The 27,965-nt window shown below is 37.0% G+C and overlaps 1 protein-coding gene across 2 annotated transcripts; it reads right to left on the minus strand.

Moving 5' to 3' along the window:
* SNAPC1 (small nuclear RNA activating complex polypeptide 1) lies at positions 303–27,556 on the minus strand. 2 transcript variants are annotated; one of them, XR_001918665.1, is made up of 11 exons: positions 27,341–27,556; positions 24,262–24,421; positions 23,958–24,098; positions 22,858–22,962; positions 18,228–18,386; positions 16,657–16,725; positions 15,624–15,686; positions 11,958–12,102; positions 4,060–4,158; positions 3,832–3,956; positions 1,408–1,512 (listed from the first exon to the last, which is right to left on the minus strand). XR_001918665.1 is itself a non-coding variant. In XM_005685949.3 (10 exons), the coding sequence occupies exons 1-10, from the start codon at positions 27,466–27,468 to the stop codon at positions 1,466–1,468; spliced, it is 1,116 nt and encodes a 371-aa protein (XP_005686006.1). In that variant the 5' UTR covers positions 27,469–27,556; the 3' UTR covers positions 303–1,465. The 2 variants fall into 2 exon arrangements, 1 of the variants encoding a protein (XP_005686006.1); XM_005685949.3 differs by lacking the exon at positions 3,832–3,956 and having other exon boundaries at positions 303–1,512.

Genomic DNA, 27,965 nt, shown 5'->3' on the forward strand with positions numbered 1-27,965 from the left:
TATAACCCAGAGCCACCCCACACTGAAGCTCAACTGGTTTCAAATAAATTTTCTGTACTGTTTAAGCCATCTGAAGTGGGATTTTACTGCTTTCAGTCCATCTGGATTTCCACTTGTGTTGGCTTATATAAAACCAACTCTGAAATTATAAGCTAGAGCCCTGTATATGTATCACAGATGCATCACTAACTTTGTGAATGTGGGCAAGGCGTTTATCATCCACAGGTGTAGTTTTTTCATTGTACAAATGAAATGATACCTTTTAAAAGTACTGTAGTGAAAAAAATAACAGGGAAACTCACTGTTTTGGTTATACAATGTAAGGTTTAATAATCAGAAAAAGCCTAGCAAATAACCTGGTATATGAGTCGCCAGGTAATGGATCCATATCTCTGCATGCCCCAATGCTAGAATATTTAAACCCTAGAAGCTCTGTCCAATATACACATCATAGAAACTTGTCCATCATCAATTATTAGAAAAATCTGAAATTAGCCAAGGGAAACAATTCTGGTTCACAGCTAACATTATAGCACAGATTCTAATAAAAGAAATTTTTATCTGGGCTAGCATTAGTTATTTTCACTCACAGGGCATTTGCAGAATTCCTGAACATACCACATGGGAAAACAACCTGGAGTATAATCAACTTTAAGACAGGCTGAGCCAGCCGCATGATGTGGAGGTGGCCTGCTACTGGCAGCAATTCAAACAGTATGGCTGAAGCAACCTCCATCTAAATCTCTCAAATGAGAAATTAACAGAGAGGCCCATTCACGAGGCTACAGAATTTTTTTGTGAGTACCAACTTTCTGTACCACAGACATGTTCTGAAATATATATTACCACTCTTAAAGGTTTTACAAGAAATAATCAGTATTTAAATGTTGTACCTAGTGTATTGACTAATCATATTATATGCATAAATGGACACATACATAGATATATCTATACATACACAAACATGCATGTATACATACTGACATGTTAGGCCAAAGGGAGCTTTAAAACAAGCACCAACGGATACTTAATTGATTACAGAGATAGAAACTGAAAAAGCTTCCTAAGTTATTAATCATATAAGCTACTGACCATATAAGTCTCAAATATTAAAAAATAAAGCAAATAAGGCAAAAACTTTAGTGCACTTTACAACATAATATATAAAATATTTAATATACACCATAAACAAATCTGTTACCAAACTTTAGATATCATAAAATAACTAACCAGTTACATGTGAGTAAGTGAGTAGGTCAAAGTCGCTCAGTCATGTCCAACTCTTTGAGACCCCATGAGTATACAGTCCATGGAATTCTCCAGGCCAGAATACTAGAATGGGCAGCCTTTCCCTTCTCCAGGGCATCTTCCCAACCCAGGGGTTGAACCAAGGTCTCCCGCTTTGCAGGTGGATTCTTTACCAGCTGAGCTACCAAGAAAGTCCAAGGATACTGGAGTGGGAAGCCTAGCTTTTTGTTCTCTGTTTTCTTCTCCTCTTGGGTGCAGTGAACTCTAAAGACAAAAAATTGAGGCGTCTGTCAGATCTAAAAAAGAATACTTAATTGATAACACACATTAAATTAAATAGGTTGGTATAACAGTAAGAATACCTTCACAACAAAGATACCAGACATCTTAAACCTTTCATATACATGATTTTTTCCCTTCAAAGTGACATTGCAGTTGTAGACTTACTAATGTAGATCCCAATCATCCTAAATGCTACTTGATAATAAGCTACTTGGAGGTCGTTTCCTATGGGTATGCCCTCCCTATAGTTAGTATGGGCCCAGCATGCCAGATCGGAACAGTATCTGGGCCAGTGCTAACAGAAAGTGACTGAGATGTCAACTGCTTTCCAACTGACATCTTAGTCACCTTCTGTTAGCACTGGCCCCAAACACTAGCACCATACATCTTTTTGGCTACCATGGCACATGCCGTGACCAATACCCAAGTTAAGTCTCCATCTAGAAACAGTCGAGAGCCTAAAGTCACTGATTATTAAAAACAAAGCAAATAACAGAAGATACAAAACATGAAAATTATGGAAGACATAGAAGAAAGAAATATTCCCCATCAATGAAAACTAAAAGAAGATGACAGAAAAAGGAATGAGAAAAGACAAAGACAAAATTAAGAAGAAAAAGAAAACAGATTCCTGGAAAGCAGCAGCATCAGGCCAAGAGTATATACAGCAAGTCTGAGACCTGGTGGAGACCTCCTTAAAAGATGACAGTGATAAAATGCCTAATGTGTCTAAGTGTTTCAAGGGGAAGGCTTATACATTGAGCAATAGTCTGAGGATAAATTAGTGATAAGTACATAACGAAACAATAAGGCAGAAAAATTATTAACTCTCTAAGGCCAACAATAAATGCTCAGATTAAGAGAGATTCACAGATTATGTTAGATGGCCCTGCTGCTAACAATGTTTCATAAATGCTGAATACTCATGTAACTAAAATAATGACTATACTTGGAGGGTGGGGGATAGGGAGTATCATGTGTTTGGGTTGGGAGGTGAAGAATATATAAAATTATACTGTAACATCTTGGCATGGTGACAGAGGTAACCAGACATATATATATATATATCACGGTGACTGCTTTGTAGTGTAGAGAAATATCCATTATGTTGTGCACCTGTTACAGTAAGGAAAACTAAATCCTTGCCCTCCTCAGTGTGGAAAGTCAACAGATAATTCATAGAACTGAAATATGAATAAGTGACAATATAAACATGCTATTTAGAAACATGGAGGTCAATACCAAAATAATTATGAAAGAGTTAAAAGTGGTTGTCTCAGGGAATAAGAAATGGGAGTCAGAGTCAGAAGTCCATGGTTTCTTATAATCAGTATGATAAAATTGTTAATTATTAAATTATATGCTTATGTATTTAATAAAAACCAAATTTTAAAAACTCACACTGATAGATTTTAGAATGTGACTTGCCAAGTAGCCATAAAAGTGTACATGTGTTTGTTCACTTGAAATAAAAGCCACTAGATCAAATTAAAAAGCAACTATAGTCTGAAACTATACAGGACTATATAGGGTTACAAAGAACTGTTTATGCTGACACAAGCCAATCACAGAAGCACTCAGACTTCTGAAGGAACAAATACTCTTTGGTCTGCCTTCCGTATGGTTCCATAGTACCGTGTCTCTTTACCATAATGTACTGGGTCTTGTTTTTTTTTTTTTCACACTAAGCCATAAGGTTCTTTGGGGCTTGAACTGATCTGATTCATTAAATAGTACCTTAGGCCCACTATGACCCACTCACTCTCCTCAGATTTACTCACTGTGATCAAAATTAAACAGTTCTTAAAACTCTTGTACTGTTTATCTTTATATTCCCACATCTAGCTAACTACTTTAAACATAATAGGCACTCAATAAATGTTTGCTGAATGAATACAGCACCAAAATGGAAAAGTCATTAGGCAGACTCTTGATATGTATTATATTCATTATCATTGATGGATTACCAAATATCAAGCCTAGCCAGCTAAATATGGCTTATTCTCTATGTTACTATAATTATTATTAGAGATGGTTAAACTATTGTTTAAATATTATAAATTATGAAAACTACAGCAAAAGAAAAAGGTACAGCTATTTTAACTCACATTGTGCAATTTACCATTTAGTTACTATCATCATCTCATAGGTGAAAATTTTACATTTACTAGAATTTGAAATGAGAAATTTTTAGCAATAAAATATTTTTTAAAAAGTTATATCCAGTAACTCACTTTGTGAACTTTGCCCTTTGTTAGGAATACATTTCAGAAACCCTAATGATTACAGATATTCACTTACTAATAACGATGTATTCCCTCTCCACTGACCACTGACCGCTGCCGCTCCATATCCATCCATTTACTGTATTATCACTTACTTTTAGGTGTCAGGATTGATGGTATGATTAGTGGTAAAATTCTCCACTGTACCAAAGATAAAAACATCACAGGAACACACAGTTGTCATGCTCTTCTGGGTTCTAAACCTTGATGCTATACAAGGAGTTTGACAAAATTTCATCTGTACCTGTTTCACTAAAACTTTCATTCTCCTCATCCTCTTCTGTAACCACAGGCATACTCAGACTTAAAGATTTATCTTCCATATGTATATTCTGCATGTCACCTGGAAATAGTTCAACAAGTAATTTTATATGAAAACAAAGAATGTTAATCTTTGAGAAAAATTTTATACAAATTATGACAATACTATAATAGCACATATTAGATGTTTAAACTAAAAGCTAAAATTGTAATGGTAAACAGAAATATGCATTTTAAAATACACAATTCTTAAAGTATTAATATATTTACACCTATGTTTTGAAAATAACCTCTAATTCTTGAAAAGGGAAGAAACAAAATTAGCCAAACACTGATACAGGATTCAATCCTTATCACACACAGCATGGGTTATATCTGCAAACACCAAAGAATAATCATGTGTTACTTCAAGTTAATCACAAATGTAATTCTAACATTAACAGTCTTTTGTTTTTAAGACTGATATGGACTTAATGACAAATATTCTGTATCGGTTGCTGAACACCAGAATGCTGTCCAAGAACCGTTATTAAATAAAACAACCTGAAAATAAGGCAATTCTCACATACACAAGCACACACACAAAATCTGTTCTTTTTAGGATCATTATTCACTAATTTAACAAACAATTGTTAAGATCACATTACAGTGAAGGAAAATGTGCACAAACTTCAGAAACACAGTTAAGATCAGAGGTTTTCTATACCAACCTTCTGTTGCAGGAAGAAATATCCTCATCAAATTATCAAATACCATTGTCATATCAGTCTCATTCAGCATATCATTTTCTGGTCATGGCAACCCCTTGACACAGTCACTCTTTATTTCTTATACTTCCTGATTCTTCTCCACAACACTTATTCCACCTGTTATCTGTAGTAATTTGTCTCTTTATAGCCTGCCTCTTCCCACTAGAATGTAAACTTCTCAAGGACAGATTCTGGTTTGTTTAGGTTGATGTATCCCCAGCACTTAGAAAAGTGCCTGGCATAGAGGAGGGCCTCAATAAACAGTGAATAATCAAATATGGATTCAAGTATTTTATAATACAGTATTTCACAGAGTATATATGTTACTAAGTACCTGCCAGTAGAGAAGGCAACAAATTCAAGGAAAATGAGTGTAAGCTTTCTGCTCTGAACACACATATGCTGGCATCTTAATGGGATGCAGATTTTATGGAATAAAGAGATTGCTCTAAGTTCAATTCAGTCACTCAGTCGTGTCCGACTCTTTGTGACCCCATGAATCGCAGCACGCCAGGCCTCCCTGTCCATCACCAACTCCCGGAGTTCACTCAGACTCACGTCCATCGAGTCCGTGATGCCATCCAGCCATCTCATCCTCTGTCGTCCCCTTCTCCTCCTGCCCCCAATCCCTCCCAGCATCAGGGTCTTTTCCAATGAGTCAACTCTGCATGAGGTGGCCAAAGTATTGGAGTTTCAGCTTTAGCATCAGTCCTTCCAATGAACACCCAGGACTGGTCTCCTTTAGAATGGACTGGTTGGATCTCTGTAGTCCAAGGGACTCTCAAGAGTCTTCTCCAACACCACCGTTCAAAAGCATCAATTCTTCAGCACTCAGCTTTCTTCACAGTCCAACTTTCACATCCATACATGACCACTGGAAAAACCATAGCCTTGACTAGATGGACCTTTGTTGCCAAAGTAATGTCTCTTCTTTTGAATATACTGTCTAGGTTGGTCATAACTTTCCTTCCAAGGACTAAGTGTCTTTTAATTTCATGCCTGCAATCACCATCTGCAGTGATTTTGGAGCCCCCCAAAATAAAGTCGGACACTGTTTCCACTGTTTCCCTATCTATTTCCCATGAAGTGATGGGACCGGATGCCATGATCTTAGTTTTCTGAATGTTGAGCTTTAAGCCAACCTTTTCACTCTCCTCTTTCACTTTCATCAAGAGGCTTTTTAGTTCCTCTTCCCTTTCTGCCACAAGGGTGGTGTCATCTGCCTATCTGAGGTTATTGATATTTCTCCCGGCAATCTTGATTCCAGCTTGTGCTTCTTCCAGCCCAGCATTTAGATGAAGTTAACTAGCAAAAATCTTCCATTTTAAACACAATTCAAACCAAGACTATAATCAGTACAATCTATCCCAAATTACTAATACTCTTCTTAACAATCTTGTGCCATGTCCATCCATATCAACTATTAATGATTTTTTCAAACCCACATTTATAACCTAAGAGAATCTATGCAACAATGTCAAGGGAAGGATTTCTGAGTTTAAAACTGTCAGCTGTGCAAGAAAACCTTGATCTAGTCACATGATGATTAACTACATTTTAGATATCATTTCTACATTAAATGAATAAGTTTAAAAAAGAAAGGCAATGTTCTCCAAAAGCTCTTAAAAACAAAATAAAATGCTTCATCCAGTTATGCAGCTAGGAACCAAGAAGTGAACACATAAAACTTCAGGATGTTTATCTCAGAGTCAACATATTAAATAAACACTATAAAAGCTCACGATATGTTCCTCAGGCCTTTATCCAAAACATAATTATTCTACATAAAACTGAAATGAACGGCCAACCTGCTTCTTAAAACCCACTAGTTAAAGCAGCAGCAAAAGGGCAAGAAACTGCTGTCTGCACACTGAGAACATAAAGACACCTACCACAACAAATGTGCCAGAAAAACAAAGACAGTCCTGCATCCCGAAGCCATAGTCTAATGATCAACTCAAGATATCTGATAGGACTACTATATTACAAAATCCAGTAAAAAGAATATGCTCATGATGAAAACCCTGAATCATAAAGTGAAAACTAAATTATGTTCAGGATACACTGCTCAGGAAAATAGGAGAGAATAAAATACATGTAAAAATGATAAATGCGCATTGCAGAAAACAAGAACCATGTACACATAGTATGCTTTAGAAAAATATCAACCAGAATAATCAACTGTTTAAAAAGTAAATTTTGACATTTAAATCATTAACCTCAGTTATCCAAAACTAACTTCCTAGAGGGTGTCAAGTTGATAGTTTTCCTCTGCTCCAAGCTCATCACATGGGATGCAATTATAAGTCACAGATTATTGCTCCATCTCAACACATATGATTACAGGACATACAGCTAAAATACGACAATTACTTAAGTGCATGTCTAATCTGAGCTCCAGAGCCACATTTCCAATTACCTAAGAGATAACAAGTATGGCAGTTAAGAACACAGGCTTCGATTCAAGCAGACTGTCATTCAAGTCTCAGCTCTAAGTATTAGTTAGGTGACCTTGGACATGGGAAAAAAGTTCAGCAGAAAATAAGTGTTACACTGCTATATTTAAAATGGATAACCAACAAAAACCTATTGTATAGCACATGGAACTCTGCTCAATTTTATGTGCCAGGCTGGATGGGAGGTGGAGTTTGGGGGAGAATGGATACATGTACATGCATGGCTGAGTCCCTTCACGGTTCAGCTGAAACTATCACAATACTGTTAACTGGCTATACCCCAATAGAAAATGTTTTTGGTGTTAAAAAAAATTAAAATTTTTAAAAAATTAAAAAGGAAGAGTGTTACATAAGCAATAGCTGTTCTCATCTTCACCATCATGTAATACCATTACTATTAATTGATGTTCTTCCAGAAGCCTGTATGTTATGTTCTAGGAATGGTGAACAGGTATAGCTAAAGCTTAAGTAATACAAAGTGGGTAAATCCAATCAATATACATGAGCACCTATTTATGCACTAGACACCCTTTACAAGAATTGAGCCTGGAAAGGCAGACTGCGGCAAATTCTTCCCCCAAATGAAATCTTCATCCTGTGATCCTTACTCTGTTAAAGTCACAGACATTCCCCCAGTTGCTGAGGCTGTAAGCATCCCTGTCTCATCTGTCTCCACCAGCCTCTGTATGTGGTTACCTGTAGATAGCCACTGGTCTCCTAATTGTCAGTCTGCTTGTCTAATTCCTACAACCACCTGGCCAGATACTCATTACTCCTCAACAGCCTTTTACTTAGAGCTCCTATTTTCAGTTTGTTACCACCTAACTACCACACTACTCCCAGACTGATCTTCTTAAAATTGATCATATCACTTGCTTGCTCAGCAGTCTCACAAGACTCCCTTCTGCATACTAAATGAAGTCCAAATTTCTTGGTTCCACACTTCAGGCCTGGTCACAATCCAATTCTCAACATATTTTTCTATATTAACAGTAACTCTTCAATACAGCAGTCACAATCCACATAAAATGGAAACTTCCTATCCTGTACTTCCAACCACCTTGCCTTTTTTCATGTCAATCTTGTCTTAGTCTAAGGAATTATTTTACATTTGTTTGCTTTTTAATCTTTGGATTTTTCCTGATTACTAAACATGGTTATCATCTAAAAGTCAAACATTATGGAAATTTATGGACTTAGAAATTTCCACGATCCCATCCCTGAGAATTAACCTCTGTTCTATACATCTAGTTTTCTTCTAAGATGTGTATATATATATATAAAACTTGTCTACATATTTTTTATTAAAGTATAGTTCACTTACAATGTAGTTTCTAGTGTACAAAAAGTGATTTATACATATGTGTGTGTGTGTGTGTGTGTGTGTGTGTGTGTGTACTGTTGTCACTCAGTCGTGTCCAACTCTTTGCGACCCCATGGACTACACGGCCTGCTAGGCTCCTCTGTCCATGGAATTCTCTAAACAAGAATACTGGAGTAGGTAGCCATTCCCTTTTCTAGGGGATCCTCCTGACCCAGGGATCAAACCCGAGTCTCCTACATTGCAGGCAGATTCTTTACCATCTGAGCCATCAGGGAAGCCTTGATTACTTGATTATACATATTACTCTTTTTCAGGTCCTTTTCTATTATACTTTATTATAAGATACTGAATATGCTTTCCTGTGCTATACAGCAGGACCTTGTTGTTTATCTATTTTATATTACAGTAGCTTTGTGTCTACAAATGTATTTATTAACAAATGAATCATACTCTTCTTTAAAAAAACATTTTCTCTAAGCAATGTATCAATATTTTTTGGACATATTTTCATGTCAGTATACAGAAAACTTTCTCCAGCTTTTTAGGAACAGCAAAATATTCCTTTATATGGACAAAAATTTTATGTACCCAATTTTTCAATGTTATACATTTGAGTTGTTAACAGTCTTTGCCATTTCAAATAATCCTGCAATGAATGTCCTGTGTGTTTTTGTCACTTGGACAAATCCCTAGAAATCAGAAATACTTTTCTACTTTAATGAGCTTTTTGATTAAAGAGAATCTTTTTAGTAAGCACTTGAATCTTTATTAAGGTGAAGAATAACAAATTACCTCTGCTTCAAATTATTTATACCACCTTCTGAGCTACAACAGTAGCTGGAATAGCTGAGTTATAATTAAAGATCTTAAAGTACATTTTACTGTACTTTCTTTGCTCTTCAACTGCATAAAAAAACTGTTTTCCTGAAAGGAAAGAAGATTACATTTTGCCACTGATCTATCTCTTCCCACTTTTCTGGGTCTGAAGCTGCTGTCTCTAAAAAGTGCCATCTCACTGTGCTTTCCAGCAGCTAGTACTGGAGAAATCTTGAATAGCTTACGTACAAAACTGTTTTTAAATTTTATTTTGGTGAGGTTTCAGTGAGATCTACTAGGTATGCATCCTAAAGCTTAATTTGCTTAAAATGGACTCTCCTTTGGTGTGGTCTCTTTGAAGGCTGATTGAGAGAAAGAAAAACCAAGACACTAATTGTTTTGATTTGAAAATTGATGTGTCTTTCTGAAATAAAGAAGCATTCTCTCCAAAAAAAAAAAAAATTGTTTGAAAGTAGCTTGACCTCTCTGCTGCACTTAAATGAAATAAGATAAACTATTAATAAAAACTGCCTGTGCAGGCTTCTAAAACTAAGTATCTTTGCTGATGCCTTACAAAAGGCAATCAAATCTACCAAAAGTTAAGTATACTCAAACAAATGCATCTTTACCTCATGTCCTCTGCTTTGATTTGAATTAGTACATAATAAAATTCACCATTTTTAAGGTAGTACAGATCTAGGAGTTTAGATAAACACAGTCACGCAAGCACCACTGCAATCAAACTACAGAACAGATCAACACACCAAAAATTTCCTTCGTGCCCTTTTGCAGTCATCACTTCTCTCCACCCCCACCTCCAAGGAATCAACAATCGTTTTTATGTCCCTGTAGATTCACCTTTTCCAGAATATCTTATAAATGGAGCCATATTGTATATAGCTTTTCCTGCGTCTCGCTTCTTTCACTTAGCACAGTACACTGAGATTTATCTGTGTTATTAGATACATCAATAGTTCTTCTTTCCTGAGTAGTATTCAACTGTACGGCATATCACGTTTGTTTACATAATGTCCAGCTGAAAACATTTAGGCTGATTGCGATCTTTTGTAATTTGAGTGAAACTGCTATAAACTTACATATACAAATTTTTGTGTGAATGTATTTCTCTTGGGTAAATATCAAGGAGTGGGATTGCTGTGTTATATGGTCAGTATATGTTTAACTTTATGAGAAACTGCCAGTCTTTCAGAGTGACTATACCATTCTGAATTCCCACAAAAAATGTATGAAAGTTCCACTTAGCTCTAAAATATTTACGGTCTGGCCCTTTACAGAAAGTCTGTTGACTCCCAACAGCTAGAGAATATTTTTTAAAATCAAGAATGGATGCTAGATTTAATCAAATGTTTTCTTGGGTAACTATTAAAATGAATTCACATTTTCCCCTTTAACCTATTTACACAGCAAATCATATTGATCGATTCCTAACTGCACCATCCCTGCATCACAGAATGAATGTATACAGTCAAGCTGTTCTTTTTTTATACATATACGTTTCAGTGCCATTCTCCCAAAGCATCCCACCCTCTCCCTCTCCCACAGAGTCCAAAAGTCTGTTCTATACATCTGTGTCTCTTTTGCTGTCTCTGTATCTGAGATTCTTTTGATACATATAACTTAGAATCTTTTCATTAATACTTATGAGACTGGCCTAACAGCTTTCTTCACAATACATGCTAGTCCTGTAAAGAAAACTAAGAAAAAATTCTCCTTCGGAAGTCTTAATTATCCTTAACAAATGTAGTATCTCCGCCTCTGAATTCTCAAAGTACTTCACGCATTAATTGATGGAACTTATCAAACCTAGCCTATATTAAAGGTACTAAATTTTAATTCTCCCTCTACTGTCTCAATACAGGAAAAAAATATGCTAAAAGGCTATTAACATATCTTCATATACTGCTGCAGTGGCTTTCTGTGTGCTTCTTATATCAGGCACTAAATATTTAGTATGTTTCTAATACTTTTTTTCCCTTGAGCCTGCTAATCAGATTCCAACTTCATGTATGGTGAATATATTTGTACAGTGCTTAAAAATTAAACTACTTGAGTACACGAATTCACGTTTCTAAAAACCAAACAGCAAAGTTAACTTTATAGATAATCTATTTCAAAAGAAAAGCAGGTACAGCTTAGTTAGTCCAGCTAATGGAAAATATGGTTTAGAGACTATGCTACTTATCATAACTTATTCTGCATGTAAGTTTGATTCACACACAAAAAGTACTAATGAAGTATAATATGGATAATTCTAAACTGATTCTATAACCATATCACTTGCACAAGTCATTTAATCTATATGGGCCTAAATTTTTATCATCTATGCAACGACCAATTTTATGACTTCTAGGATCCCTTTCAGTAGTAAGATTCCAAGAATCTAAGATAATTTATTTTTAATATTAATCTCACAAGGTTCTTAAACAAGTATCTAATGCTTTTTAATAAAGAAAATATGGTGAGGGAAGACAGTACCTAAGACCCATTTTCCCTTTTTAAGGTTCTCAAGAGGTACCTCTGTCTCTGGAAGACACTTTCTTTCCTGCTGGTTTCAACGTTTCTTTGTTTCTTCTTTTCCTAGTTGTTTTGGTTTGTACTTGGCCGGATTCAGAATCAGAAAAGTCAACTTTGACCTGACGGTGCCTTCTTGACTTCGATGCCTAAACAGGTAGAAATCTAATTAATCACAATGAATCACAAAATGAATCCAACAATATGTCATTTAGGGAATGGCAAAACATTACTGCATGGCGAACAGACGGGGAAAAAGCGGAAGGAGTGACAGACTCCCTCTTTCTGGATTCCAAAGTCACTGTGGACGGTGACTGCGGCCATGAAATCAGAAGACGACTGCTTCTTGGCAGGAAAGTGATGACAGACCTAGACAGTGTGTTGAAAGCAGAGACATTACTCTGCTGACAAAGGTCTGTATAGTCAGGGCTATGGTCTTCCCAGTGGTCATGTATGGCTGTGAGAGCTGGGCCATAAAGAAGGCAGAACACCAAAGAATTGATGTCTTTGGACTGTGGTGCTGGAGAAGACTCCTGAGAATCCCCTGGACAGCAAGGAGATCAAACCAGTCAATCTTAAGGGAGATCAACCCTGAATATTCAGCAGAAGGACTGATGATGAAGCTGAACCTCCAGTCCTTTGGTCATCTGATGTGAACAGACGACTCACTGGAAAAGTCCCTGATGCTGGGAAATATTGAGGGCAGAAGGAAAAGAAAGCATCAGAGGATGAGACGGCTGGAGGGCATCACCGATGCAATGAACATGAACTTGGGCAAACTCTAGGTGATGGTGAGGGACAGGGAAGTTTGAGGTGCTACAGTCCATGTGGTTGCAAAGAGTTGGACATGACTGGGCAACTGAACAACAGGTCATTTAGGGAATGACAAAACAGATAGACAAAGATGAGGAAAAATTTACAGAAATACTTGTCATAAAGTACTTTCCCATGATACTTGCTTGCTTAATATTTGTCACAAGTGTATATAGCCTTTTATCTTTATAACAGGAAGAGGTCCCTGCAGCTGTCATCATCATCTATTCAAACTGGGTTAAAATTTCCTTACTGGGTTTAACAGTTATAGATGCATGGCTGGAAGTGGAGGTAAAAAGGGCAAGTATATTTTCCCCAGCTAACAACCTATTCTCCTTTTCTTCTAAAAACACTTTATTTTCCTTTGTTAGCACCACGTATTTCAAGTGAAACTACTTTATGCCTGGCTCTCCATATGGTCATGTGGCCCCAATCTAGTCAAAATAAGCCTCACATCCCTAAGGCCACCAGGGGATGGGCGTGTGATCTGCCATAGCTGATATAACTCAATTTTTGAAATCTGTTTAACTATTAGAAAGGAAGATTCTCCTTTTCCACTGAACCGAAAGCTGGGAAGGCTGGAGTTGTCACGAATAGCACTTGAAGATAGTGAAAGTAATGTAAGAGATGAGAAATAGAGGCAGAGTCCTAGGACTTTTTAGTTACATCAGTCAATAAATTCCCTTACTTGCTTAAGCAGAACCCTAACTAACACAGTTTTCAGTCATGTCATCTATGTGGTACATGTATTATCAACAGTTTAAAAACTACCTTGCACTACATGTTAATTGTACCTCAATAATTTAAAAAAATCACAACCATGCAATGACATTCTTATAAAAATTTATGGGGATTATAATTTAATTATTTAATAATTTTAAAAGTATTTCATAATATCTTAAGAAATTAGCAACAACTAGCCTATATAATATGGAAATCGTTCTGGTTTAAAAGAATTTGGAATAATTAATTTATTGTCCTGATGCTTTCATTCAAAACTGCAGTAAAGCAAATTGATAACACTTAACTAATCTATAGTCACTTTCAGTTTTTTCATTTAGTCCTTTTTATTTTAACCACCAGAGAATTATAGTAGTTTCGCACAGAGTAAAGACACTTTCAGATTCATGGAAAAAACCCAGGAAAAAAATCCCAGGAAAAAATATGAGATGAAGCACATAAGTTTATCAGTGCTCCTTCCTGAAACCCCACTAAAATTAGAGAGAAATAAAAATGAATGAACTCACAAAGGGGAGATAATAGGAAACATAGCTGTAAACAAAACACTACAGCTCTGGAGGCGGAAAAGTGATGGCTGACTTAGAATGAAGAAAGGTGAACAAGGAAAGCTGGTCCAAGTGGATCAGGAACTGGGGTCATTAAAAAATGTGTACAGATGTGAAAAATCTACAGAAGGACTAGCATCCCATTTTCCAGCCTCAAAGCTGAACAACTGACCTCTTCCTGTACAAAACAAGTGAGCGCTCTAGAGAGGCTAAGCCAGAGCAACTGAAGGCTTCTGACGGCACCAGAAAAGCTAAGGAAGGGGTAAAAGCCTCTTACTGGAAGCAGGGGTGTTGAATGAAGTCTCTGGAAGGAATGAATGGTGAGCCTGTCAGTGGATTCTCTGTAGGCACCCAAAACACTGCCAGCTGCGCTTATTTACTACTTTCCTCCCTCAGCTTGCTCTCTGATAAAAATGGCTAGATCTAAGAAAAACATGGAGGCTAAAAGGCTATATGGTGCTAAAGGCTATATGGTACTAAGGCTATATATAGCTAAAAGGCTATATATCTCTATATGGTGGTTTAGTCACTAAGTTATGTCTGACTCGTGCAACCCCATGGACTGTAACCCACCAGGCTCCTCTGTCCATGGGGCTTTCCAGGCAAGAATACTGGGGTGGGTTGCCATTTCCTTCTCCAGGGGATTTTCCTGATCCAGGGGTTGAACCCAGGTCTCTTACACCTGCAGGCAGTTTCTTTACTGACTGAGCTACCAGGGTATCTCTATATGACCACTCTCAAACATGATCTCAAGATCTTCAAACGTTTGCAAAAAGTCACCAAAATGAAAGACAGAGAACAGAATAAACAAAAATAAGAACTCTGGGGGAAAAGGAAGAAACTTCAAAAAACTGTTATTAACATCCTCAAACAGATAAACATATTGTACCCGGGGGGGAACAAAATAAGAAATCCATTTTCTAATTAATAACAGATTCAGGGAAAAGAAAAAAAATCTTAGTAATGAAAAAATGTCAGCAGAAATAAAAAAAATCCATTATAATAGTTCAGAAGATAAAGAAAGCTCTCTGAAAATAGATAAAAACAAAGAAGAAGAAAACAAAAGTTCCAGAAAATAAAAAAAGCAAAACTGCAGCAAAGAATTCGATCAGAGAAGCATTTATAGAGAAATCTCTCAGAACTGAAGGCTATCAGATCAAAAGGACGTCAATCATTAAGAGCCCAGGGCATTGGTGGAAAAAAAAGACCTACACCAAGGTACATTATCATGAAAATCCAGAGTTCTGGGGATAAAGACAAAATTCTAAAACCTTTCATAATTAGGAATACTAGAAGCCGGAAGACTATTAATAAAGAACAATGGCATCAAAATTCCAGGTAAATACCAGGAAAAAAATAACTAAAAGAGAAAAAGGTGAAGATAGCTGCCTTTTGAGATCAGAAGTCCAGGGGCAGGAAGTGGTGGAGCAGGACTGCTGAATTGTAGAAGCTACACAGTATTATTAGATTATTAAAATTATGCAGAAGTGTTACTCTGATGAAAAAATAAAAATGTGATTAAAAGAGCATCAAGTAAATTTCTAAAGTACCTTATTAAATAAATAACTTACCTGAACAACAACTGAAAAGGCCTTTGATTTTATTTTCGCTAATGATTCTGCCCTTTCACATCTCTGGAAGTAAAAACAAACCAGAAGGGGAAAAAGTTAAAACACACAAACATTAAGTAAAATTACGAATAATTAAGTGTTTTTTTTTTTTTTACCAGAAATAAGATTCAAAACAGACAGTAGGGTAAAAGAAACTAACATTTATTGGACACATATTAAGTAAAGACACATAGACACGCATCACTTTCTAACAGGGGGCATGATAACAACCCCACGGTTACTGATTGTTTTCATTCAAGATTTAAAAAGGGTAAGAATGAAAGCCGTTAGCCCTGGTGACTATGCCACTCCCTCTTCATTTGCCTATGCCCAAAGATGGCTCTTTGCCTCATCCACTAAGATGGATGAAAACTGTGAAGGCAGAAAGCAGTGAATAGTAGCTTAAGCTGTACACTAGGCGAAAGACTGACAAGCAGGGAGAAAAGACATGGCATTACAGCAGTCTTCCTCTGCCCCTATAAGGACTGAGGGCACCTTCCACCACCATCCGTCCCCTTTCCCGCTGAAAACGGGGAACATTCTCATGCCTAGTCTATGCCTGATGTGGTCTTTCACAAGGTGTCCAGTAAAGAACAGTCTGCTGCTAAGTTGCTTCAGTCGTGTTCGACTCTATGCGACCCCATAGACGGCAGCCCACCAGGCTCCCCCGTCCCTGGGATTCTCCAGGCAAGAACACTGGAGTGAGTTGCCATTTCCTTCTCCAGTGCATGAAAGTGAAAAGTGAAGTCGCTCAGTCATGTCCGACTCAGCGACCCCATGGACTGCAGCCCACCAGGATTCTCCGTCCATGGGATTTTCCAGCCAAGAGTACTGGAGTGGGTTGCCACTGCCTTCAGAATTTTCAAATGTATGTATTAATATTGTAATATTGACCACAGGATGTTATGGTCAATACACAGAATCACAGCCACACATAAAATGAAGCTAACCAAACCTCTGCCCTGTAAGCAATCATATAATGAATTTTTCTGACCTCTGATTGTTGTGAATTTCTCTCACTCTTTTCTTCTCCTCCTTTAACTTTCAGTTTTAAAGGTGGTTTCTAAAAGATAAAGTAAGTTATATTTACACATTTACAATTCAAACCAACTAAAAATTAACTGAAAATTATTTTCAGAACAATGGAAATCATTTACTTAATTACTGAAAAACTAAAAGAATATTTCACAAGTATTGAAACATGGCTCACCACCAGACATTAAGATCATGGTTAGGTTTCATTAGAATTACAAAAGCAATAAAAATTAATCCTAACTAATGAAAGATAATATAAAGATTTATGTGGTAGTGAGAAAACTGGTTTATTCTCTTTTCCTTCAGGTTTTCAAAGGTCTTAGTCATGATCATTAAAATGAGTTATTAAGAGAGTGCTTCAAAATATGTTTACATAAGTGCCTAGGTCATCTGTGCAACCCATTTGTAGCACTTAAAGAAGTCAAATATTAAAATAAATGTCCATAGAGGAAGCAGATTATTTCTTTCTTCCCAAGGCTGTCATCTCATCACTTTCCTTGTTCATCTTTTATAAAATTGAGTTTTGAGCCATTATCCTTTATATTAGCCAAAAGTAGCAACAAATCTCTCTGATATATAACACATAATGATGAAAGATAACACGTAAAAATGCCTTTCTAGCATTTGTGAAAACATTAACACATTATCAAACACAGTTAAGTAATAAGAAATTACTTTTTTCTTTTATCCTTTTCCTAGAAGTATTTAGTAAAATTAGATAGAGTAGTGGTTTCAAAGGGAAATTTAGCAAGGCTGGCCTTCAGATTTCCAGAGTTAAAGTTTCTCTAGCTGAAAAGACTAACATGGAATATGGGCAGCTCTAGCATCAGCATTTGGGTCAGAAAATTAAATGGAAGATATGCATTGATGAGATTTGTAAACAGTTAAACCAAGGCAGGTAGAGCATTGGTGAACAGAGGGCATGTGCTCTGTCACAACGGGAGAAGCCACCATGAAGTCTAGCTCTCTGCTGTCATGCAGCAAAGCAGGACCGGTATAACCAAACCTCTCACCTTTAAGAGAAGTCAGATGTCTGGAATCTTAAGACCACAAATATTTAAATGTTGGTAATTAGTTCAAGTTTTTAAAACATTAGGAATAATGCTATGTAAACAAAGAAAAAAGTTATGTGTAGGATTTGGCTTAAAAACGGCCTGTGTGCAACCTCCAGAAAATGCTAAATTACAAAGATTGTACTAAATCCATGGTACACCAAGATTATTTATTTTCCTATAATTATGTATACTACATAGTGTGTACATATATATTAAATGGATATTAACTATATATTATATAGTTGCAATTCTAATTATATAATAATATATTATTATACATAAAACCCATTTGTAAGGTTAAATAACATCACCTAGCTAATAACTGGTAAAGCTGAAACTGAAGAAATTAAGCCCCCTAGATCTTCGTTCCACGGGAGGTAGCCACTAAACGAGGCTGCCTCTCAATACCCTCACCCATGTCCAGCCAGTCATGTACGATGCAAATGCAAAGGCGATGTATCAGACAGTTACAAACCTTTCTGTCTTTGTGCCACTGCTGATGCTCTAAAACTATGTTCTTGATATTCTCAAAAAAATCATCTTTTATCAAGTTGATGGATTTTTCCGGATTGGATTTGTCAGCCGAAATTACATGTTTCATTCTCTGATAATGGTCATGAACGTTCATCATTTCCTACAAGTGGAAAGATGAGTCCTTTAATTCAGGTTTTGAGGAGAAATGCACCAAAACAAAACAAAATCACCTTCCAAAGTGACAGAGTTGAGAAGGAATAACTTATTACTGTATATTAAAAATAATGTAACTATGCAAACCAGTACATTATTAATGAAAAGTCTGCTTTCCAGAAATACGGAGTCACTGAATTCAACTCAATAAACATTAATTGATATACAATATATGGAGAGATGATGGGGAAAGTCTAATTAATGCAGGATTGCGTTCCTGGATGTAACAAAACTTATTTGTAGTAGAGCATATCTTTAAATATTACCCCTCTGATGCCTGGAGGGATCGGGGGCAGGAGAAGGGGACGACCGAGGATGAGATGGCTGGATGGCATCACGGACTCGATGGATGCGAGTCTGAGTGAACTCCGGGAGTTGGTGATGGACAGGGAGGCCTGGCGTGCTGCCATTCATGGGGTCGCAAAGAGTGGGACACGACTGAACCACCGAAATGAACTGAACTGAACAATTAAGATCACATTTTTATTTCATATTGTCACATAAAGAATATTTACACAATTCTTTATATTCAGCTGGGAATTCGTATCTCATGACTCTCACCCAATCCTCCACAGAGATGTGATTTCAGAAATCTCAAAGCTCTTGCGTCTCTCTATAAGCTTCTTCATTACTTCAGTGATAAGATTTAAGATTAAATGAAATAGTGACTTATGACACCATCTGAGGCATAATTATTAGACCTTCCTACTCAAGAAACCTCCAGACAAATGGGCAGATCTACAGGGTAAACAGAAAGACAGCCTATGGCAGGCAGACTTAAGAATCACATAAAACCAGCACTGACACTCGGCTCCAAGACCAGCAGAGAACTATCGCTCACCGACTGTTACCACATCACCTGAGTCACTCCCAAGACAGGCTCGTCAATGCATTTCTAGATTTTTATGGACTTGATCAACATCTGTTCAAGGAATTCAAAAATGCTGAGGAGTGCTGAGTGCTTACATATGCGGGATCTTCAATGAGGAACAGTGTCCTGACATGGGGAGCCCCTAACATTTTACATGGTACACTGGAAATAATGTTCCCATTATGTTACATGCACTACAATACAGAACAAAGACAACTAGCTTGGGGCCTGAGAGCTGTCACTTGCTAGATTGTGACCTTGAACAAATCCCTCAGTCGCAATCATGTTCCACATTTGGACAAACACAATGCAGATGTATTAAGTGAGCTTATACAACTGGAAGTATTCTGTAAATGTAAAACACTATACAAAAATCAAAGGAGTTAAGAAATAAAAGTCAGTGTAGGGCTTTGGAGCTTTAAACACTTGGACATTCAAATCCAGTGTCTGTACCTTACGATATGCAAATTACTTAACTTCTCTAAGCCTGTTTCCTTGCTTTTAAAACTGGGAAAACACTACCTCCTCTGCAGGACTATTATGATAATTAGTGAAAAAACTTACAAAAAACCTTCAGCATAGTTCCTGGCACACAGTGAATACTCAACATGTAATGCCATTATTATAATTTTATAAATGAAGAAAATAGATTCAAAAGTGAAATGACTTGCTGAAGGGCATATTTAAGTAACAGTGTTGGAATTAATCAGATGCTTTAAAAAACTGTAATTATGTATGGTGATGGATGTTAACTAAACTTACTGTGGTGATTATTTGACAACATACATAAATATTGAATCATTATGTTATATACCTGAAACTAAGACAATATTATATATCAATTATACCTGAATTTTTTTTAAAAATCAGCTATTTTGATTCAATATTCTATTCTCTTGTTTTATTAAACCTCCTTAATCACAAAGGATAACTGAGTGGCAGAATCATAATCAGAATTCAAATATGCTGACATGAAGACTTACATTTGCAGGAGGATAAAGAAAATAGAAAAGTATTCAATTTATGGATTATCAGTGAAAATGGGTAATAGACTATGCAGAACAGGAAAAACAGAGCCAATACAAGTACAGAAGGAACAGGCCTTCAAAGCAGATCTGTGGCAAGCCAAAAAATGCTAGATAGAGTCAGGATGGCTTCAGTCTTCTCCATTCCCAGAAGCTTCCACGAAAAGGCATTTCATAGCCTGGCCCTTCTGACCCTCCTCTCCAATCACAAAAGAATGTGGCTTTATGCATCACTCCAGCTCTATTCTCTAAAACTTCCCATTATCTGCTTGCTCACATATACAATTATTTGACAGAGGAACCTTTAGTTAAAGAGCTTCAAATGAATTAAAAAAAAAAAGTTTAAGAAGGCATATTGAAAAAATTTAAGGCTCTACCACCAAATTAGTCAACAATCAAACATTACAGCTAACTGGGTTCAAATCATCTGTTTTTCATTAAGAGAATACTAATAAGAACAACATCTTACTGTTCAAAAACAACCTCTGCCTCTTTATAATTCACATCAGTACTTCTTGGCAAATCCTTTCTGGTATCCCCAAATCTTTCATTCTTCATGCTACTCCAAACTTTCTAATTCTTAGTTCCAGCAGGAAGCCCTCTCTTAAAGTTAAGGCTATTGGGTCTGTTTGCTTTCTGCTTCTCTTCTTCACAATTATGAGTCCATTTCCACTTCCTTCCCTCACGTTTCCAAGGAAGAAGTACCTTTTCCAACCCAAAGGAATCTCTCCACTGGGCTCTTGATCACCAACCCACCACTTCCTCCACAGAAGGGACCTCATAGCTCCTTTTCTACACAAAATCTCCTTCTAATGGCTCCTTACCCCAAACCTAAATATATACTCTAATTTTCACCAATCTCTAAAACTTTTAAATGATTCCCCTCTCCCCAAAAGATAAAACACAAATTCTCTCTATTATGCAAAGTTTTTTTCCTATCTTTATTTTATAAATGACCTTCTCCCATTTCTTTCCTGCTCAGCTGCTAGAGGGCAAAGATCTTGATTCTTGTCATACTTCACTAGGTATCTGCAAATGATACCTTTCCAACCCCAGTCCCAGCTCAGACAAGGTCTTTGCTGTCCAACAGGCACTGCTACAGAACCTTAGCTCCATTGCTTCCTAACTTAATGTCTCCGTGCCTTAATTTCCTCAACTTTTAATCAGGGATAAAACCTCTTCTGTAAAAAAAAAAAAAAATTAACTAAAATTTGTTTAAAGCACTTGTTTTGCAGGGATATTGTTGAGGAGTAAAATATTCATAATATACAGAAAACATCTTGTATAGCTCCTGCACTATACCACATCCAGTCTTTAGATACTTAATAAATAATTTCCTTCTGTGTAATTCTTAACATTCTGGGCAGATGAACACCTTTGTCAATCTGAGGATAGACTACCTCATTCTCATCAAGTGTCCATACATATGAAAAATTTACATACAATTTAGAGGGGTTAAAGGATCCATGGACCTTCTCAAGACTATTCATGGACCCCTGATTAACAATTCTTGCTCAATGGTATACAGAGCAGACCCAGAGTGCTTTGCAAAACCAATCAACCTGACAGCTGAAGCTATGAGCACATGGTGGCATCTAGGACAGAGAAACAGTTGAGCAAATCACAGATCCGACCCTCTTTCTACTCCTCACATAGGAAAAGACTGAACAGGGTTGAGGGGGGAAGTAGTAACATTTACTAAGCGTCTACTGTGTGCCATAGGCCACACTCAGCACTCTTCAGGAATAACCTAGTCTCAACTCTTACAAGTGGATGAAATGAGGGTTGCAATCATAATATTAAAGAGAAGGAAACTAAGGCTCAAAGAAATGAAAAAACACAACAAGGCCCCTACCTGCTCACACTCTACACACTTTCTATGTACACAGGAATCTATTCTTTAGAAAAAAGGAATGGATCACTAATTAGAATGCTGCAACCCTTTAGTGGGGTTTTGTTTTAACCTCAGGGAAACTTCCGCACTCAGGTAAAACTCTCTGTAACTATTTATCAATGCAAAAGATTTTCCTGAATACTGCACATTTCAAAATACTGAAAGACATTAGATTGAAAAGCTGTTTTAAGACTCTAATTCTTATCCATTTTTCTTGACTTCAAATTTTTGTTTTATCAAAATAAACTATTTTCAATAGTGGGTTTTTACTCAAGCGTTGTAAAAAGGAACTTAGGAAATGAACATATATTGTTAAAAAAAAAAATAAAGTCACTAAATTCTTGTTTCATAATATATCTAAAGTCAAATACAAATGGTAGTTTCAGTATTTGAATCCCAATATCCTTAGTCCAAGTCCAGTCTTTTACATCTATTTCTCACTCTTTCAAAATTTATTCAAGAAATTTTGATATATTTAGGGTATAGTATTTCTGACACTTGAGAGAAGGTAACAGTATTCTATGACTAGAAAAATTTTCAGTATCCACTAGATGAAGGTATAAACTCAATATACAGTTAACAACAAAACAGTTTTTAAAAAATTTTAAGAACATAAAAGCAAATTTACCTCTAATACATCAGACGTGATAAGTTTCAAAACACGATCATTCGGGTCCTTAAATTCTTCAGTAATTTCAGCTCGTTGCATTTTTTTCTTCATTCTGTATGACAGCTAAATAATAATGTCTTTTAAAATAGGTATTTTTAAAGATATATTTTAAGTACTGAAATAATTAAGCCAGCAATAAAAATCATCTATAAGTAAATATGGACCAAAAAAAAAAACAAAACCGGCTCTAAGTATGTACTTACTAGATAAGTACATAATTAGTAAGTACCTATTTACTCTGAAAAATATATTTTTCAAAGTCTGTTAAACAACTTTTGAAATAACCCTTAAGATGCCAGGCCACACGCTTACAAATTCAGAGAAGTTACAAGATTTGCCAACTGACAGAACTAGAATCTTTTGATTAAATGCTCTTTCAATCTAGCATCTGAAAGTGTCACAAGACTGAAGAAATATGTATTAGTGGAAGTTTCAACTTTTCTCTAACTGGCATTAAAATCCCTTAGTTCTCTTTCAGTAGCCTCTCTGATGTCTGAATAAAGGCATAAGCAAAGCAGATACCCATCTAACTTCTTCTTCTAACCATCTACTTAATGGACAACATTCAGAAACATTGCATTATTAGGAGAGACTGAATTTTGCTTTCAAAAAAAAAAGTAAGCAGAAAGCATTTTTTTTCCTCTTTTTTTTTTTTTTTGCGATGACACACAGCTTGTAGGATCTTAGTTTCCTGACCAGGGAATGAACCCAGGCCCTCAGCAGTGATAGCCTAAAGTCCTAACCACCGGATCACCAGGAAATTCCCAATATTTTTCTCCTACTTTACGAAATCTTTTCTCTTTTCTTTTTTTTGGCCACACCACATAGTAAGTATGTCGAGATCTTAGTTCCCTGACCAAGACCTGGGATTGAACACATACCCCCTGAATTGGAAGCACAGAGTCTTAACCACTGGACCACCAGGGAAGTCCAAGAAGCCTTTTCTCAACTATTGGAAATTATATAGTATTCCTTCCACTTTCTGGAGACTGAGGCATTTTATGAACAATGAAATAGAATTTCTCATTTTGAAAAACAATCTCTTTCAGATAACATACCAATTTAGGCATTGCTGTAAAGTGAAATGCTCTGTCTAGTCGTAGTTTCCTAAAAATATAAGCTGCATCAAAATGTTGTGCATTTATCAAATCTTGTTGAAATTTTAAAATTTCATCCCAATCCTTCAGGGCAACTCTAATCTGCAAACAAGAGGAATAAAAAAATTGTTAGTAAATGCAAATCTTTTTTCCCAACTGTATTATAATTTTGAAACACTGGTATTTCTCTTTAAAATCAGTTGGCTATGAAAACATTGCACCTGTTTCATATTTCAGCTGGAGGAAAACAACTCACAAATATTACCTTTTGTTTTGGTTGACACAGTTGCATGTTATATAATCCATATAGCAGATACAAAGCACCAACTCTGATCTGGAAGGTGTATGGAGGTAAAAAATATCGCCAAGCCAAAGTCAAAGCTTCTTTTGTAAACGTGTTCTTTTCTAAATTTCTCATTCTACCACTGGAAAACAGAGAGAACCTATATTATGACTGTGAAAAAAAATAACAGAACAGGTTTATACTTGTTTAAATAGCAGCTGCTAGAAAGTGGACACGCTTTCCACACCTCATCCTTTCATGATTCAAGGATAAAGACCTAATTTTCGGCTGTGCTTCTTACAGTGAGGCCCTAGATACTCTTGATGCATCTTCGAAAAGCATCAACTTTACTGCTGAATTGGAAGCAAACGGAGTAGTGTTACAACTAACTACTGGTTTAAGAATTTTAAATATGTAATATATTAAAATAACCATGGTAATATTACAGAATAAAATACAAAGATCAGGTGCATTTTTACAAAATGGATTCACCTAGAGGGTATTATGCCAAGTGAAATAAGTCAGACAAAGATAAGTTATGCATAATCTCACTTACGTGTGGAATCTTAAAAGAAACAAACAAAACAGAAACATACTAACAGAGCAGGGTGATGGATGTCAGAGGGGAAGAGGATAGACGGATGGGCAAAATAGGTGAAGGGGATTAAAAGATACAAATTTCCAGTTATAAAACAAGTAAGTCACTGGATATAATATACAGCATAAGGAATAACGTCAATAAAAATAATACTTCAATAATTTTGTATGATGACAAATGGTCACTGAACTTGTGGTTGATCACTTGTCATGCATTTGACTGTGGAATCACTACACTGCACATCTGAAACTAACATGCTGTAACTCAACTATCAGTCAGTCAGTTCAGTCACTCAGTCATGTCCGATTCTTTGTGACCCAATGGACTGCAGCACGTCAGGCTTCCCTGTCCATCACCAACTCCTGGAGCTTGCTCAAGCTCATGTCCATCGAGTTGGTGATGCCACTCAACCATCTCATCCTCTGTTGTCCCCTTCTCCTCCTGCCTTCAATCTTTCCCAGCATCAGGGTCTTTTCCAATTAGTCAGTTCTTTGCATCAGGTGGCCAAAGCATTGGAGTTTCAGCTTCACCATCAGTCCTCCCAATGAACATTCAGGACTGATTTTCTTTAGGATGGACTGGTTGGATCTCCTTGCAGTCCAAGGGACTCTCAAGTCTTCTCCAACACCACAGTTCAAAGGAATCAATTCAACTCAACCATACTTCAATTAAAAAATATATGCGCATATTAATATATAATAGAGTTTTTCCCCAGTAGCTTTAGGGGGTCCTAATCTGTTCTTGAGACATTTGGGTGAAAGAGTTGGAGAACCACAGCACAATGTAACCCTCCTCCTCCTCCTCTCAATTCTGCAGGGAAGTTCACCAATGTAAACAGCAGGATAACAAAGGAGACCCCACTATATTCCAAAGCCTGGGCTCTCTAAGTAATGAATATACTACAAGAATGAAAAATACCTATTACAGTACTGGCAACCAAAGCAATTTCTAAAGAAAATCCACCACTCCTTAAATAATCTCTACTTGTTTTCTCATTTTAGTTCCTTCTTCATTAAATTAGAAGTTGGGGCAACCAGAGCAAAATTTTTCTAAACCACCACTTTTCCCAAGAGGGCTACAGTGAAAAAGATCACAGGTTTCAGAAACAGTAAGACAAACTGGTTTCGGTACCTGCTGTACCACCTACTAGTGGTGTGATCATGGAAAAATTACTTAACCTTATAAAATCTTAATTTCCTCAGCTATAAAACAAGAATAATTACTGATCTCAGAGTTGTTTTTTGGATTATATACAGCTATAAATGCATTACATTTAGTACCAGTGGGAAAAAAAAAAAAAGCGTTCCTCTCCTTTCATTAATTGTACAACAAAAGGATCTCCATTCTCCATCCCCTGCAATGGACAAACTACTCAGATACTTATTTTACATCAACAAGGAGAAATAAGAGAATGTTCACATTTTATTCGGCAGAACATAAGAGTTATAGTCACAAGGACTCATTCATTTTATTAATTTAGCCTTTTAAATATTTTAAATATTATTCTAATGGAATACTAAATCCATCCAGTTACTGTCCTCACAGAGCTAAGTCTAGTAGAAAATTTAAAGTAGTAATAAGGAATATTTCTTGAGCACTTAGAGTGCACTTATTATCACAGTCAGTAGAGGACTCTGACCACATTCAGGGAGTGGGGCTCCATAATCCATGCTTCTCACCACTACTCTATACTGTCTTCTGAACCACACAGTTAAAATGTGATTAAGTCAAGAGATAAAATAAGCACAAAGTGCTACAAGAAAAAGAGCATGAACACCTTATTTAGTCCAGAAGGGCTAAAGAATGTTTCCCTGAGGAACTGTCACAAGAGCTAAACCCTGAATGAAGAATAAGGTAGCCAGGCAAAAGCAGTCGGGGTAAAGGTCCAGACTGAGGAAACGCATGTAGAGAGCCATGAACTGGGCTGGTAGATGAAGCTGCAACGCTGGGCAAAGGCCAGTCGAAGGGTCTTGCCAACCTTGTTAGGGAATGTGAGCTGTACTCAGAGGCAACGGAAACCATTTAAGGGTGGTATGATAGGCCGTGACATGATCAAATCTGCACTTTACAAGTACAGCAGTTGTATGAAAAATGAATTCAATCATGCAGGGTTTTGTCTTTGCTTGTGTGTTTGTTTTTAAACATGGAGTTCTAAGAAAACAAGACTAGAGGGAAGGCACGCGACGGTGATCTAGGTCAGGGTGAGGTAGTGGAGGTAGAAGAGTTCAGAAGGACGGCCAGGTAGAGCTATGAAGCCGCAAAATGGATGGATGAAACTCAAGCCAACGAAATCGCGCAGGGAAAACGCGTTGCCAAGCACAGATGACGGCCCAGGAGAGACGAAGGCAGTGTTCAGACTGCCACTTTCCTCAGCCCTTCCCAGGTGCCGCAAAGCGAAAGGGATGGAAGAAACTTGTTACGCAGCCCCTGAGCACAAAGATAGGCGGGACAAGAAACACCCACCAGAAGATGGTTCCGAACTTCATACTTCTCCAGAGCTCAGTGAAGTCCTCGAAGCGCACGCTATCCATCTCCTGGAAGCGGCTGAGCAGTGCCTCGCAGTCGTCCTTCAAGCCTGAAGGCGCCCCCATGTCTGCAAAGCAAGCACGCCAAGCACGGGGTAGCTGCCGGCGGTAGCCGAGGAAACGAGGCTCTGAGCCCCACCTACTACGACCTGACGCACACGCCCTCCGTGACGCGTTTCCGGCCGTTTCAACTCCACCTCCAGCCGGATCTACCCACGCCTTCGCGATGTGTTCTGCGCCTGCGTAACCATTTGCCTCAGGCTCTCAGATCTCTTGGAGAAGTAATGACGGCGTGATTAATTTCAGTAAATAAGTTTAATTCTCAGGGGACCTGTGAGCCAAAGAAGGATTTTAGGCCTATATTATACATTATGCCAATCATTATTACACTTACCATCTCTCCCCTTTAAAGTGATCCTAGGGTGACAAGTCAACTTTTACACCTAAAAAGGAACATCTCCCAACCTCAATCACTGCCACGTGGAAATAGGATCCAAAGAGGGTTTACTGAGAAGTAGACTGGTCTAGTGGAGGTGATGGGATTCCAGTGGAGCTATTTCAGA

This window comes from Capra hircus, chromosome 10, assembly GCF_001704415.2.
Source record: "Capra hircus breed San Clemente chromosome 10, ASM170441v1, whole genome shotgun sequence".
Classification (NCBI taxonomy): domain Eukaryota; kingdom Metazoa; phylum Chordata; class Mammalia; order Artiodactyla; family Bovidae; genus Capra; species Capra hircus.

Coding starts and splice junctions, on each gene's coding strand:
- SNAPC1 (XM_005685949.3), bottom strand. CDS start 27,468: ATGGGGGCGCCTTCAGGCTTGAAGGACGACTGCGAGGCACTGCTCAGC. Junction 24,422..27,340: donor AAGTTCGGAACCATCTTCTG/GTGGGTGTTTCT, acceptor TCTGTTTTCCAG/TGGTAGAATGAGAAATTTAG. Junction 24,099..24,261: donor TGTGTCAACCAAAACAAAAG/GTAATATTTGTG, acceptor TCTTGTTTGCAG/ATTAGAGTTGCCCTGAAGGA.